The sequence below is a fragment of the Vipera ursinii genome, assembly GCF_947247035.1.
Source record: "Vipera ursinii genome assembly, chromosome: 1".
NCBI lineage: Eukaryota > Metazoa > Chordata > Lepidosauria > Squamata > Viperidae > Vipera > Vipera ursinii.
This window is the reverse complement of record NC_139512.1, coordinates 261,264,050-261,281,194: the sequence shown is the minus strand read 5'-3', so window position 1 is coordinate 261,281,194 and position 17,145 is coordinate 261,264,050. Positions and strand designations below refer to the sequence as shown.

The 17,145-nt window shown below is 39.1% G+C and overlaps 1 protein-coding gene across 2 annotated transcripts in view; it reads right to left on the bottom strand.

Moving 5' to 3' along the window:
* The window catches only part of RNF217 (ring finger protein 217), a 56,888-nt gene extending 42,036 nt beyond the window's left edge, over window positions 1-14,852 (bottom strand). For both annotated transcript variants that reach the window (XM_083352925.1, XM_083352924.1), the window contains exon 1: window positions 14,068-14,852. In XM_083352925.1, the coding sequence (XP_083209051.1) occupies window positions 14,068-14,661 (594 nt within the window). In that variant the 5' untranslated portion in view covers window positions 14,662-14,852. The remainder of the gene's footprint in view (window positions 1-14,067) is intronic.
* Between the last annotated feature and the right edge of the window lie 2,293 nt (window positions 14,853-17,145).

Sequence of the window (17,145 nt, the reverse complement as noted above, 5' to 3'; positions counted from 1 at the left end):
ATTTCAATTATCTTCTTGCTATTTCAGAAGCAAAAAATAATTCTTTTAAAAATCTTAAAAAACAGGAATCATGAGCAACTAATAAGGGATTACTTTCATACAGCCCCACTATCCACTATTTATGGTCTATATAAAGATGGGTTTAGAGAAAACTATCTACCGGTATATTTTATTTAAAAGCAAGTATCCTGCTAAACACTTTGCAATAAAACATCTGCCCTGCAATATTTAGATCACCATGTATTACATCAGCATACCAAAATGTGTTAAAAATTACACTAATATTTAGATACATTCATTTAACATCTGGGGTACAGAGCTCTTTGGGACTAAGGATTATACTAATCTTGGAATAGTGTCATGGGGTCAAAAACAAAACAAAAAAAAGATGTTGAGACCTTGGAAAAAGTTCAGAGAAGAACAACTAAAATGATCCAAGGCCTGGAGACTAAAACATATGAAGAATGGCTGTAGGACTTGGGTTTGGCTAGTCTAAAGAAAAGAGGAAACAGGGGTGACATGATAGCAGTATTCCAGTATTTGAGGGCCTGCCACAAAGAAGAGGGCATCAAATTATTCTCCAAAGCACACAATAAACAATGATTGGAAACTGATCAGGGAGAAACACAACCTGGAATTAAGGAGAAACTTCCTAACAGTGTGGACAATTAACCAGTGGAACAGCTTGCCTCCAGAAATTGTGGGCCGTCCATCACTGGAGTTTTAAGAAGAGACTGGACAGTCACTTGTCGGAAATAGTATAGGTTCTCCTGCTTGAGCAGGGGGCTGGACTAGAAGACCTCCAAGGTCCCTTTCTATTCTATTCTATTCTATTCTATTCTATTCTATTCTATTCTATTCTATTCTATTCTATTCTATTCTATAAAAATGTTATTTAATTTAGAATTAGAATTAAATTTAGATTTAATTTAAGCACAGGGTTATTCCTGATGCATTTTATAGTTCTCATTTTTAGTCACATTAAAAAAAGTAGTTTGGCAACAACTTTTGGAAGGGCTTTAGGGGCCACACCCAACCTTTTGGAACCCATATAGAGCCCTACAGATGTCACAATGTGCATTTTTGCTTCACATTATAGCATTTAGAGAGGAATGTAGCAGGTTCTGCAGCCAGAATTGCCAGGTAATCAGTCAAATGGAGTGATGAACAGTAACATTTTACTTCATATATAATTTAATATTAATACAGTAATCTAATAACTCTGACGTACAAGTGTGGTAACAGTAAGTTACTGTCAGCCCCCACACACGCACTCACACACCCCCACACACACACTCTCACCCACAAACACAAACAAACGATAAGCCAGACAAGAAACACAGATGAACTAATTCTACTTCATTGTGAGGCTACATTGACAAAATCTTCCAATTACAAATTTCCAGCGACCGTTTTTAACCATCTGAACAATTAAGAGTGGGTCCTTCTTCCTAATTTTCTGTGACTGTTAAGGGGAGGTCCTGCTTCTCTTGTCTGATTGTTTCCTAGCCAGCATCTTCTCTCTTTTTCCCCAAGGTCATCTACACATTCCATTACAGCTACAGAAATCAATGAGTATATAGATACATTAAAGCAGTAGTCATCAATAAAGCATGCTTTATTGTGCTGGAGTTGCAATTTCCACATAACAGGGCAACTCTAACACAATTGGAAGGTGATAGCTTGGAGAAGGTTACAATAGTATCAGCTGTATTTAAAATTTGAGTGCAAGGTAAATTAATTCAATGATTAGTATATTAAATTAGTGGTAAGAGACAGTGAGTCACCACAGTCTGAATGTTCCTCTTGCTCCGAATCCCTGGTGTCTAGTTTATCAAGAAGCAAAACATCCTTTCAGTTAAAATAGTTCTTGCAGGTGCAGCTGACAACAACAAAAATATTCAGCTTTGACAAGCTTTTATTATCTTCTCCTTAGGAGTTTTGTTTCCATAGAATGTGTCTAAATCCAAAATCAAAATTATTTGAATAGCAACTTTGTTTTCTTTTCAAGACTATTTGAAACTGATTTTGAAACACAGAAAATACCTCTTCCAATTTTATCATCTATTCCAGGCATCCTCAAACTGCCGGCCCGTGGGCTGGATGCATCACGACGAAACTGCACCCTCCCCATTGCCAGCAATGGGCAAAAAGTCACGATATGTCACGCGACGTCACGAGTTTGACATGCCTGATCTATTCCTTCAAAGTATATAAATATATACAGATGATGCATATGTTATTTTATTTAGCACAAATAAATAAATATTTCTCATTTTGTACATTTTCATAGCTTAAAGAACCCAACTTTAGAATAGTACCATTTGTCTGAAATTGAATTCAAATTCCATTTACTTCCAAGCTTGAGCCATAAAAACGTAATGCTGTTTATCATAAAGTAATGTAAAAGTAGAATCTGTAAACTCTTTAATTCAATATTTGTAAAGAACGTCCCTTCCCATTTCTTTATCCCAAAACATTAAATGTTCTTCTGCAGCAGACTGAGTACCTTTTCCAAAAGTTCATCTTCAAAACATTTTAATACAGAAACTGAAATCACAAAATGTTCATCTAACATGAAAAATCCTCTCATCCGTAGAACTTAGAATTCTTCTTAAGGGAGCTTTCAGAAACAGATATTGTATCATTTCAGTAACTGAAACTTATTTGGCAAAAAGTTAACACACTGAGATTTAAATCCCAAGCAACTTATTTCTGAATTAATCCATTTCCTCTTAATAAAGCAAACTTCATTTCAGTTGCCTTATTATTTTGGGGACAAAACCACAATCATCCTTGGATTAAGGACAGAAAGAATGAACCAGTTTCTTCAGACAACCAATTCTGCATGATATGAAATAGCTGAAAATAATTAGATACTTTATTTTTACTGAGTCCTTATAGGAAAAGGAAAAAAAAGTTATTACATGACTCTCTATATTAAAAGCACCTCAAGTGAAATGAAGTAGGGGAGATAGTAGGCAATGATTACCAAGTGCTTGGAACCTCCCCCAAACAAACACATCAGACAGAAAAGAATATTGGAAAATATTATTTTTAAACAGAACTAAATTAACTGAATCAAATTTCAGAAGTAGGAACAAATTAATACATTTTACATCAATCTGACCTTATTGCTGAAAAGCCATACCTATAAAGAAACAAACAGCTTTTATAAACAGCCATTATGCATTGTTTTTTACTTGTAACAATTGTAATAAATGATAAGATTTAAAGAACACCTGGTTTCTTAAGACAGAGTGTGACTACTTTTATTGGATTTGCCAGAGTTTACGATTCTGAGTGTAGAGTTCCTACTCAGCATAAAAACATACAAAAGAAGAAAATAATTAACATATAATTTTATAATAAGACTAGGAGTTAGGAATAAAATACAATCAACTGGTCATAATTAACAACTTTAAAGCTGAAGGGAAAATGTAATTACGTAGTTTAACTAGCAATGTCTTAACAGACTTCTTAAAATGCCAAAAGGAAAGGTGTTGTTTGAATATGCAAGAGAAAGCTGTGTCATAGGAGGGAGCTACAGCTTGTTCCCTAAAAGGAGCAGTATATCTAGGACAGTGGTAGGCAACCTTGGCTCTTTTATGACTCATGGACTTCAATTCCCACAATTCCTGAGCCAGCTATGCTGAGCTATGCTGGCTCAGGAATTCTGGGAGTTGAAGTCCATGAGTCATAAAAGAGCCAAGGTTGCCTACCCCTGATCTAGGAGAACATCCAAATTATAAGTCAGGTCAATACAGTAGAGACCAACCCAGTCCAGAACTATTGTGGCAAACTGCTCTGGAGTTGAATGGGCTACAAACCCAGAGCCATACCATCCTGATTAAGACTCAATCTACCTCTGCCTTTCCAGACCCAAACAGCCTGCAGGTATCTGCACAGATTTCAATGGCATCACCTTAGGTACTGAAAATACCTAAGCCCATGCTGAAGAATAACTTCACTCCATAACAGTGAAGCCTAGAACTTTCTCCCCATCACTGTCAACTGGAACCACCCCTGTAGGAATCACTGTGGAACAGAGCCTCCCAATCCAAATCCTTGATGGATTCCATAATTGATAGTACTGAAGGGCAATGACAGAGATCAAACACCACTAGGAGGATCACACTTCCCCTATCTGCTTTTACCGGAGGTTTCCCACAGTGCAAACAATGTCATCTTTGAACTGTACCCAAGCCTGAAATATGATAAAATGGGTCTGATTCCTCCAGGGCTGTCTAAGTTGCAGCACCACGACTTTCTTAACAAACTTCCCCAAAAGAGAAGATTGAAAACATAATTTTCAGAATGTCCATGTAGTGCAATGCCTCAATATAGGATCCTAGCACCTCCATAGAGACTTTCACAATGGAAGAGAAAGTCAATGCTGCAGTTCACCCTGTCCAGTTCCTTGCATATTACAGAATCAAAGTCCTCACAGATAACCTGATAAAATGTAGTCTCAGTTACTTCCTCTGGATTTGCCCAGCTGGCATCTAACTCCAAGGAGACCTAAGAAATTTACCACAATGACCTTCCAGACAATTCTTCTGCCTATCCTTCTCTGGCAGAGTCTGTCCATCCTAGCATTGAATGGCACTTTGCAGACACAGTAAGAGCAGAGAATACTGAGATTTTGCTGTTCTCGTAACTATAGGGTAAACCCAAATATGGAGTCTTACCATTGTCCTGTCACATTAGGTCTTTGTGAAATCCCAATGACACCCTAGGCATGTTTGTTGGTTTGTTCCATCTCTTTAAAGCTTCTCAGAAAAACAATAAGCTATCAGAATGGCAAAGTAAGAGAGGCCATTCAGTACAATTTCATCTAACAAACAGGTGTCTAACTCACCACATCCCGTGATGTGTTGTGACTTTTGCATTGCTGAAGCTTATCCGGATGATGCAACTGGCCCGCGGGCCGGCAGTTTGACACCTCTGATCTAACACCATTGTTGTCCATTCTATTTCAGCAACCACAGTTAAATATCTCAGTGGAAATGCCATTATAGTCTCAGAAAACTCAAGTGAGTTTGGAAACCACACATTGCCACTGGATTATTTTAGATAATGATCTTTCAACTTTTCTTGTACCCTCATTAAATTACAAGTTTCCAACCACAAAATTTTAGCTAGATAGCATAATAGACCATAAGTGGTGTGGTTGGTAAGCTAAATATGCGCTTTTTAAATTAGGGTAACCCACCAAGTACAATCATGGCTTAACATGCCTCTTCTTTTTCATTTAATGGCAGCAGTGTTTTTAAAATGGCATTCACTATGTTATTGAATCAAGTAAGAAACAGTAAACAAGAAAAAAAAACGACTATTAACATTTTTAAAAATCCCTTTCAGAATTGGTCTTGGTCCAACCCATTTTGGAATTTAGTAATTATGCTGATGTTGGAAGTTTTGCAATAAACCATTCATAGCCTGAAACTGTCCAGTCATGCTGGATTACAAATCTCAGAATTCTTAGTCACCAGAGACCAGGAGCAGAATAGTTTGAGAAAACTGGTATATACTAGAGCAGAGGTCCCCAACCCTCGATCTGTGGACCAGTACTGGGCTGCAGCATGCCAGCAACTGGTCTGTACAAACAGGTGAAGCCCATCCACGAGATGCAAGCAGCACACAAAACCATGCACCATCCAGTCTGTGGAAAAACCTCTCTCCACAGAACCGGTCCATGGTGCCCAAAAGATTGGGGATCTCAGTACTAGAGTCACCTCTAGATTAGATGGGCAGCATATACATTTCATAAATAAATAAAATACTAAGAGTACTGTTTAACAAAACAATTGTTCAAACTAGCATTTATGGTAGAAAAAAAAGTAATTTTTGTGGAAAAAGTTCTCTTTCTCTTGCATTGGGCAAGGCCTATATTTACCGGCAGGAAAAAGGTATACAGGTGGTCCTCGACTTACAAAAGTTCGTTTAATGACCAAAGTTACAACAGCATTGAAAAATGTGACTTATGACTGTTTTTCAGTTACAACCTTTGCAGCATCTCCATGATCATGTGATCAAAATTCAGATGCTTGGCAACTGGTTCATATTTAGGACCACTGTTGCATCCCAAAGTCACACGATCACCTTTTGTGACCTTCTCACTAGCAAAGTCAGTGGGGAAGCCATGTTCATTTAAGTAACCAGGTTACTTACTTATCAGCTGCAGTGATTCACTTAACAGTGGCAAGAAAATTCCTAAAATAGGGGAAAATTCACTTAACAAACGTCTCACTTAACAACAGAAATTTTGTGCTCAACTGTGGTTGTAAGTTGAAGACCTATCTTCCTTCAATCCAGTAAGAGCCTGCTATAAAAAAACTGTGCTTTGTTATCACTAAAAAGAACATGATAGGTAACACTATGGTAGTTACTTTAATAGCACAGCTTCTGAAGAAATCTCAACCATTTCATTTAAAATTGCTCCCCATATAAACCATTCCAAGAAAGAATCAAACAAGGTTAGGGGTATGTCAAACACTAAAGTTAGGGGTATGTTAGGGTGCATTTGGTGTCTATACATCTTGTTTGAATTGGGTCCGTCAACAGAACAGAATAACAGAATTGGAAGGGACATTGGAGGTCTTCTAGTCCAACACGCTGCACAAGCAGGAGACCCTCTACCATTCCAGACAAATGGCTGTCCAAGTCTCTTCTTAAAAGCCTTCAGTGATGGAGCAGCCACAACTTCTGGAGGCAAGCCGTTCCACTGGTTAATTGTTCTCACTGTTAGGAAATACCTCCTTAGTTGTAGGTAACTTCTCTGCTTGATTAGCTTCCATCCATTGTTTCTTGTCTTGCCTTCTGGTGCTTGGGAAAATAAGTTGACCCCCTCTTCTGTGTGGTAGCCCCTCAAGATTCACTAGACTATGTTATAAGTAGAATAGCTTTCACTGTCCAAAACAGATAGAAGTGCAATTTGACTCAAAGATCATGACTCAAAAAAAAAGCATAACTTCTCTATAAGAAGGTATTTCTTCAGATTCAACATAATAAATTGCAACTCAAAATTGCTGGAAACTCAATTTAAAAAGCCTAGGCAATCCATATAATGCAAAAATATTTGAGTTGAGCCATCACAGCATACTCTGAACAATATATTGAACGCAGGGCAACATTACTTTATAGAAAACATACAGACACACAAAGCGCGTTTTCCATAGAGTACATACATATCAAGCATTCAACAGCATTCACAGACCTAGTACTACCAGTTTTTTTAGGAGAGGAAGACATGTGCAGTGAAAGGGCTTCAAGAATTATTGGAGCAGCTGTGTCAATGCAATAAAGTCCCTTAACACTTCATAGCATACATATTAGTTAATATTTGTGGACTATTAATGCACACATTTATGTAATTGATTGAATCTCCACATACCCTGAAACTTGCTTGAGAAATATGGCCAGTTGTCCTTCTTGCCTTAAAGTAGCACACTGAAATAACAACTTAAATTTATATGCTATCTTTATATGCTCTAAGGATAGTTTACATATTGTTAACACATTTAGAAACAAAGAAGCAACAGCAAGCAACACAAAAACAACAGCAGTTCATCATGCAATCCCCAAGGTAATTCACAGAGAGCTACCTTGATCCGATGATTTAAAGGACTATAATCCATAACTTGATAAGAGAAAGTTAGTTCAGTATAGCAAGAAAATACTTCATATATATGGTTGGAAGTTAAAAAGATACATTTTTTTGCCATACCTGAGCCCTATACAGAAACAATTTAATTAAAAAAAAGTTCAATTAATAATTGGCTGGGAAAACTCTGCTGAAGATGTGAGTCAGCTTACTCAAAATGATGCCTATTTTTGCCTGCTGACTCCACAGGCTTCTATCTCCAGCTGTTCATTATCTGTCTGACATTACAGTAGTGTAATACTATTCTTTCAGTTCATTAACAGCATGCAGTGTAGAGTGTTTAATAAATTTAAATCTGAATAAATTTTCTTTTAAAGTTTGGTACTGATATTCTTTGCACCTATATTTGAAATTATAAGTCACTTGGAAATAAACTACATTCTGTATAACAATGTAGATCATATAGTGAATCAAACAAATTATTACATGGAATTTTATAATAAATAATTAGTTCAAATTTTAATATAGAGAGGAATGCTCTGTACAGATTTGTTGTTATTCCAGCCTAGTGGAAATATGATAAAGTATATTAAAGAATATGCATAGTTGGAAGAGTTAAACCTATTATTATTAAACAAAGTGTGTGTAATTCACACGCATACACAAAACACAGAAATGTTTCTGCTGACACAGTCATTAGTCAGCAGCAGAACAGGAAAGGGAATCTTTTTCCTTGAGTATCTTACAAAATTTGATTAAAGAGTGAAACATTTTAAAAATGTTTGCCAAAGAAAGAGTTGGACATTTCCCCCTATCACTTGACATAATCCTGAAGACTGAAGGAGCTTTAGAATTACTTCTAGCTGATATCTTAAGCATGTCCTATTCTTCTCACCAGAAATAGCTAAAGAAAAAATTAAGAATATTCTTGCCATAACATTCATTCCTTGTTTAATCACTATATTTAAGGCAGCGGCTCCCAACCTTTTCTATACCCCACACCCCTAGAATGCTTCTGATATATTCTCGCACTCCTTACAAAAGTTCAAAATAACGAATTGTGCATATACACTATAATTTTGAAACTTCTAAACCCAAGTTTTCACACCCCCTGGAATATCGTTTCACACCCCCAGGGGGTGCGAGCACCCCTGATTGGGAACCCCTGATCTAAGGCCAGGCTTTTCAACCTTTTCACCCACTATACCACTTTTAGGATATGGCAACATCTGAGTACCACCAGTTGCCTAGCAAGGTGTCAAAAACCTGATGACCCACCCCCAAAAAGGAAAAAAGTGATGAAGTACAGGTAGTCCTCGACTTACAACAGTTCGGTTAGTGACTGTTTGAAGTTACAATGGAACTGAAAAAAGTGCCTCCCAAGCCATAGCCGAGCAAGATACCTGCCTGCCCGCCCGGCGGCGCTCTTCCTCCTGTCCAAGGTTTTCACTGTTGTGAGCATTTCTATTGAGGAATGGCAGCGGGGGGGATTTTGGTTTTTATTCCCCCCCCCCATCTGCTGTTTGGTTGCAGCAAGTTTTGGTCACTTCACATGACTCTGGGACACTGTGACCGTCATAAATATGAATCAGTTGCCAAGCATCTGAATGTAAATGACAAGACCCTGGAGATGCTGCAACATTCCAGCTGATTGGAGCTTCTTCTGGGCTCAGCAGAAGCGCCAGGATTAGCACCGAGCTCCAGCTGGAGCCTGGCGCTGATCCTGGTGCTTCCACTGAGCCCTGACAGCCCTGCAGCTCCAGCTATCTCCCGCTCAGGCTTGTGCGATGCTGCCACTGGTTCAGCTCATTCCCCTCCCCCGCTACTACTTTTCTAGGATGGTCGTGTACCACCTGCCAGGTGCCAATGTACCACAGGTGGTACCTGTACTACTGGTTGAAAAGCCCTGATCTAAGGCATACAAGGGTCAATTCATTACAGGCATCATGTAGGTTCACATGTTAAATTAAGCTATGGTTTGTTCAACTATATTTTGTTGAAAAAAAGTACAATTGCCTGGTTTCACACAGTTTTACGCCTGTCAAATACCATAATAGCTGGATGCACATAAAATGCTATGCCCAAAGCAAACAAATATAATTATGGCTTATTGTGATCTCTCATTTTCTTATTGTATATTATTGCCCTGTATAATCCAGTTATTTCCTATTATTTGGTTCAAGACAGCACATGACCAGCCCATGTTTTGAAGTATACTGCTTATATAATGTTATCATGCAAAATATTTCCTATTTCCTGGCCAAGCTATGCTGAAGGAGCTGACACAATTTTGCGTATCAAAAATGAGTCAAGAACCAATTACATACAGTTTTATCCTACCTAATCTAGCAGGCATTTGCATGGTGTATTCTACAGAATACAAGAAAGGGGCTAAACCAGTGGTGGGATTCAAACATGAGAACAACCGGTTCTCTATACAGATGCCATTCTGGGCTTGGGCAACAAAAAATTAGCTACTGGTTCTGTCGAAGTGGTGAGAACTGGCTGAATCCCACCACTGGGCTAAACGCAGTGCACATCCTATTTTTCATATATTTCAAAAAAAAAACAACCTTTTTGTTTAATTATTTAGTATATTTACCGATTAAACAAATTTGCTCAGAACTTTGCAAGATGAGGACCTACAACCTTAATTGTCTAAAACAGTATGTGTTACTGTTGGTCACTATGACCTTGATTTAGTGCTTCTAGTATTCAAAGGTCCTTCAAGCCCCAGCCCCATTTCAAGGGTCTTCAAGTGATCAATTCAGATAAGCCATCTGAAAAGATTGTCTCTGAGGTTAAGCACCTTAAAAAGTAATTGTCACTTCAGATGAAAAAAAAAGCAATCAGTTCAATTTATCATTATTGCAGTAAAGACATGTATCATTAAGATTTGGAGTGAGTGAAGGCTTGATACTTAGCTAAAATCAACATCTGTACACATAGTTCTACTGTATACGGTGGTATGAGCTTTAATTGACATTCATCAGTAACTGATATCCCCTTTCCCCAATTCATATTTTAAATATTTTATTGTGTTCGCTGGGTTATGGAAAACACCTCTCTGTACTTTCTAGAACAAAGTCACAAATGATAAACAATGTAACACTGACCTATTCCCAAAGATGTTGTAAGATCGAAGGAATAATATTACCGTCACGTTATATACTATTTTTAACTTTCCTTCAACATACGAACTTATTAAGTGCCAGCAGTATAGTAAATATACAACTAAATTATATAAGCATACAATAACTATTTTCCCATTGTGTACAAAAAAATCACTATGAAATTAAATTCCTTTTTATAATTCAGTTGTTTGTGTGTATCTGTTTAAAATTAAAATTAAAATTAAACACAAAAATATCTTTCAAGATAAATCACCCAGCCTCTTGGCCAACTGCTTGGAATAATGTCACTAGAGTCTCAAAATTGCCCACTTCCCTCAGCCTCTGGGGAAATTAGGGAAACAAAATTTGTTTGGAAATTTTATAGGATAAAATGAGGAAGTCTGCCTATTAGTAGGCATTATCAGCAAGCCAACATTCCACCTATCCTGAAAGACCTGAATTTTCTATCAAGTTAAATAATACACTTTTTAAAAAGAAGACCATCAAGACTAGCAACAAAGCAAAACAAAAACATTAGCACCAAAACTGAGCATAGGATTTTATTTTTACTGGAACAAGAGAGCAAAGCCTCATATAAATGTAAAATATTAAATAACCTTTCATCCAATTTCATATCCCAATGATTCATTTTAAAGATAGCACAAAAATGTTGTCATAAAGAGGAAATGTTTTTTGTCAATCATGTAGATATTATATTTATTATATGTCCTGTTCACCGCCCTGAGTCCTTCGGGAGAAGGGCGGTATAAAAATTTAATAAACTTAAACTTAAACTTAAAACTTAGATAAAACTCCTGTAGTGTCTCAGATTCTTTGATATAAATATGGAGGTGGAATTCTTTATAGACTACTATTAGATTACTTAGCCACATCACTCTTCAATAGCTTGCTCCTACATCACAGGGCTGTTAATATGTATAAAAATTATTTTATCTTACCCTCTTTTCTTCCTTTATTTTGTCTGAAGATTCTTTTACTTCTGATATTTGTAATTTATTCTAGGAGTATTTTCAGATGACTAGACAGTATAAAAGCTTTAAATACTTTGGCATATACAGAAAATAGAAATAAAAGATCATGTTGATCTTTAAACATTTTTATGAATATAAAAATATCTTCAATAGAGCTTGATGAACAACAGCTATTCCAAAGCATAAAAAGAATATCTTGGTGTAAGACATATCCAAGTTATTCGCCTGATTAAAAGTTTTAAGCTAGAAAGTGAACTACTGACCTGATTCATCTAACCTGTTAAGTCACAGTTTATTAACTAAATTAAAATTATCTGGGTTCACAATATTAATTCATAACACGATTTGTGTAATCTATGTAATACATTTGCAAAACATAGCTATGGCTTAGCAGAATGTATGAACCTAACTCAGAAAACTATCGTTAAAACAAGCCTTGGCTTAGAATAAGAATAAACTCAGCAAACCTCTCTTGTAAAAATTATGGTGATATCATCAAATATGAGATAAAAGAAAAAAATGCAAGCAAAAATGTCAGCAATATGTTGATAGGATCACTTTTTTGATAAGTAAACTAGCATTACAGAAGACACACACTTCAGGCTGCTAATTTTACTAATCTCTTTCACTCCTGCACCCTTTTTTTCTTTCATTAACTTGAAGAGTTTTGGACAAAACTGAAAAGCCTTTTCACCTACTATAACTTTCAAGGTTTCCCCCCCTCTTACAGAGGAATAGGTCCATTTTTATATTTTTTTTTACTATTCCTGCACTGATTTTAAGTTTAAAAGAAATGCAAAAATGAACTCTAGTGAAGATAGTCCTTGGGAGAGAGAAAATCAAAACACAACACAATAGCTAACATTTAAAAAAAATGCAGACATGTCTGTGTGTGCGTCCCATAGGAGGAGCTGCAGTTATATGATTTGCAACAGAACTCAAGCATTAGAGCAGCAATGGATTGTTGATACTGAGAAAAAGAGAAAGGAATTATTCACAAGATAATGCCAAATGCCATTTCCTACAGCACTGATTAAAGTAAAAAGTCTCCTTCAAATTGAGCTTGATTCTCAATGACCACGGTAACTGCATGGTTAGGTCCATGTAGTTTTCTACATAACAACATGCAAGAATTTGTTATCTTCTTTGAAGATGTCTCCACCTCCACCCCAACTTTCTATTTCTTCTATTCCGGCAGTTCTCAACCTTTTCTTCACCACGAACCCCCTTTAGATACCCTTTGTGGCCACAACCATGGCCAGGGACCTGCAAGACTTAACTCAAGATTTAAATAATAACATTTCTTCAGGCTTTCGCAAGACCCCCTGTGATGACATCATGGGCCCCCAGGCGTTCGCAGACCACAGGTAGAGAACCATTTTTCTATTCCATATCTCCCCATCCATGCTCTAATCTGATCTGGTCCAACCTAGTGTTAAGTTCAAATTCGGAAAAAAAAGGCTGCATTACCTTCTCGCTGCACTGCCTTCAATGGCTTCTATGACAGATAAACACTCAGCTCATACCAGTCACCACCACCCTCTCCCCACAAAAGAAGCAGGAAATTTGTCTTTTAAAAACACGGTGTCTTCCCCCCCCCCCCACCACCATCAGAAGTTCTGTGTAGTGGACCCAAAGGAGAAAGGAAGAACAGGAAATTCAGGGATATTACAGGGCTGGAACAGGAAGTGTGTGTGGGGGGTGATCATGGTACTGATAGAAAAGGTGATACTAATTAAACCAGGTGGAGGATAACAAGAAAAGAGTTTAGGCATTCAACTCAGGAAGCACACGCTGTAAAAAGAAGGGCATTCCACATTTAAGAAGCGCTACGATCGCCTATGGAAAAAGGAAAACAAGACGGGCGGGAACCTATGGGCTAGAAGAAGAAGATTAAGCCAAGTCCTCCCTGACTGGAAGCTTCGTTCCCTAAATCAGCGTTTCCCAACCTTAGGAACTTGAAGATGCGTGGACTTCAACTCCCAGAATTCCCCAGCCAGCATAGCTGGCTGGGGAATTCTGGGAGTTGAAGTCCACGCATCTTCAAGTTCCTAAGGTTGGGAAACGCTGCCCTAAATACAATACACGCGTGCCTGGGGCTGGGCTAGAGAGCAGGTTTCCACGGACTGGGAGGAAAGGATTCTGCACGTGTGAAGAGCGCTCGCTAATCCCCGCACGGATTTTACAGCCGCCGGCCGGAGACAGAAGAACGGCCAACCGGGGATCGCCAATAGGAGGCAAAGACCCCGCGCCCGAGGGCCTTTGGGGGAGGGGGAAAGGCATCCCCCAACCGACCCCGGGGAAAGGGGAGAGAAGAAGGGCAGGCCAAGGGCAACTGGGCCAAAGCGATACCCACTTGCGAGCTGAGATAGCGCTTGAGGCAGGCTTCGCAGACCGGCTTCTTGCAACACGGCAGCGGCTTCAGGGGCTTCTCCTCCAGACAGACGCGGCAAGAAAGCACCAAGAGGGGGCCGGAGATCAGCCCGGCGAAAGAGTCGGGCAGAAGATACAGGTCAACCTCGACGTTTCCGGAAGGGGTGCTTTTCCCTCCAGCTCCCACGACACTCGGCTGGGAGGGCGGCGGCGGCGGCGAGACAGCGGACGGGGGGTCGGCCGGTCGGCCCTCTCCCGGGGTTGGAGGAGCAGGCGGGCCGTGGCGGGACGGCTCGCTCTCCGCACGGGAGACGGGCCTCGAAGGAAGCCGGCAGCTGGTGCTCCTCGGTGCTTCCGAGCGCGGACCCTCCTCCAGGGGAGCCCCGCCACCGTCGCCGGCCTCCTGGCCTTGCGGGTCAGCGGGCGGCGGTCCAGCATCGTCCTCTGGCCGGGGCCTCGGTGTCCTTCCACTGACTGTGGGGAGCGGAGGTTGAGTCTCCGTGCCGGAGAGACGCGGCTCGGGGGCGGCTCCGTCTGGCTCCGGCGGGGAGCTCGCCGTGCTAAGGCGCTCCCCCATGCCCGCCGCCCCTGCAGCCCCCCGCGCTGAAGCTGCTTCCCATCCAGTTCCCCAGCCGGAACTGGCCTTCGCACCCGAACCGCGAGAGAACTCCTTCTCCGAAACGACCGTCGGGATCCCTTGCAAAGCGAGCCAGGCGGAGCAAGCCACTCGCAGGTCTCCGCGCCTAGGGCCCGACGCCCCGACGCGGCGCCGCCTCCTCCTCCTCCTCCTGTTCGACTCGCCGAGTTCAAAGAGGAGCAGCTCCGCCCCCCGCGCCGCGCGCGCACGACGCGCCGCCTCGTATTACCTACCTTCCTCTTTGCGGGCTGGTATCCCGCTCGCAGACGCTCCGACCATTTCTCCCCCCCCCCACTCCCCAGTTCAGTCCTAATAATGCCACCTTTCTCCTTAGCTTGTGTGTGAATGGAACGTGTGCGCAGCCTAGATTTCTTTTTTCCCCACGAAAGGGATTGTTTTTGAAAGAGCCTTAAGTTTCCCTGAACTCGCCTCCTTATTTTATTAGCTTCCTTTTCAGATAGTTGAAGTTATGCAGGTTTAATCAAAAGTGCGAGGGAAAGGGGGGGAGAATTTATTTATTTATTTATTTATTTATTTATTTATTTATGTATTTATTTATTTATTTATTTATTTATTTATTTATTTATTTATATTTATATTTATTTATATTTATATTTATTGATTGATTGATTGATTGATTGATTGATTTATTGATTTGATTTGATTTGATTTGTATACCGCCCTTCTCCCGAAGGACTCAGGGCGGTGAACAGGGCAATACATATTAAAAAAAACGATACAAAAATTAAAAACGATTAAACAAAATGCCCATGAATAAGTTAAAACACATTAAAAATAGGTTAAAACAAATTAATAAAACCCAACCCCATCCCATCAGGCCAGGCCAGCTTGTTCGAAAAGGTAGGTTTTGAGATCGCGCGGGATGGGCGGGGAGGAACCAAAGTTGTTAATAAAACGGCATAAACATGATATTTGTATATTATTTTTAGATTGTGTATTAAGATACTCCTCACCGATTTACATCAGGGATTTACCTTAAGCCACAGCCTGGCTGCTTTTGATTAGCCAAGCTGTGGTAAGGAAAGCTTATTCTATAAGGTCATTTTAACCCACGATCGGTTCAGTAAACAAAAGAAATCAAACAGGGCTGCTGCCGTCACTAAGGTGGATCAGGAAAAGAACAGAAGGCAGCTGAGAAATGCTACTTTCTATTGCAAAAAACCTCCAACCCCTTGCTTGATTCAGGAGAGAACAGTTACACTGGATGAAAATAATGATTACATTGTAACTAAAATATAAAAATTATAATAAAATACATAAGTGAATAACAGTTATATTACAAGTAAAATGTTCTCTGGGAGTTGGTGGCCATCCAAATTAGAATGTCAATTGAAAAAAGTGAGAACTTGTCAGCTGGACAAGTGGGAAGGTAGTATAGCTGGCTTAAATTTTAAGTCGAAGCACTCTACCACTTAATATTTTGTCTTGCTTACATATAGTTTCTCACTAGACATCCCTACGTTCTCCACTTTTATTTTATTGAACAATAGCTAATAGGTAGGTGTATTCACAACTGGTATACAGAAAACCAGACGCATATAGAACTAGGACTCAATTAGTATAAAGTATAATGCTTTTGATTGATCCGTAAACATTTTGCCTGCCACAGGTTTCCAGAAGTGCTTTTTCAGCAACAAACATTTCTCAGAACTTTTATGTTAAAATCTATACATTCTATATTAATTTCAAGAAAGAAATGTATACTCAGCAGGCGTCATAGGGAGCAGTTTTGAAAAGAACGTAATTGTTTTGGGGACAGCATCCTCAACATAAGTAAAATCAGAGGCTTTTCATTTTCAAATTCCACACTTCCATTAGAATCCCATCCAAACTTCATTTGGATCTGTGTATGTGAGAGATCTTTTGACTGCACTGCCCTATAAAAAAGATAAGAACATGAGGCTTTGAAGTTAATTCATTGTATACATGTATACATTGTGTGCATTACTCACCAATGCATGTTTTTGTTTCAGTTAAGGTTTTATGAACAATGATATTCTGTTTCACATAACAGCCATAAATCAAGATTTATAAGCTGCACTTTCTGGATTCACATAATGCACTAAGACAAAATAATATGTTATAATTTGATATAGCACATGACTAGTTTCACCTAGTCTCTTTGCATTAGTTACCATCTTTTTATGACAATTTCTGTATTTTTAACAAGTGTAGCAAGTATAACAGTACAAAGAATTAAGCAAAGGAAAAAGTTTTATTATTTTTATTTTTTAACTAAAAAAAAATCTGGGCACCTCTTGCAGCTATCATGTTTAAGAAAAATCCATTATATGGAATCCTTTGCTGAAGATGCTATTTCTTTATCAAGGGAATTAACAGTGAACATAGTAAATGGATATAGTCCCAAGGGACAAACTTGGCAACAATGTGAAATGCTGAGAA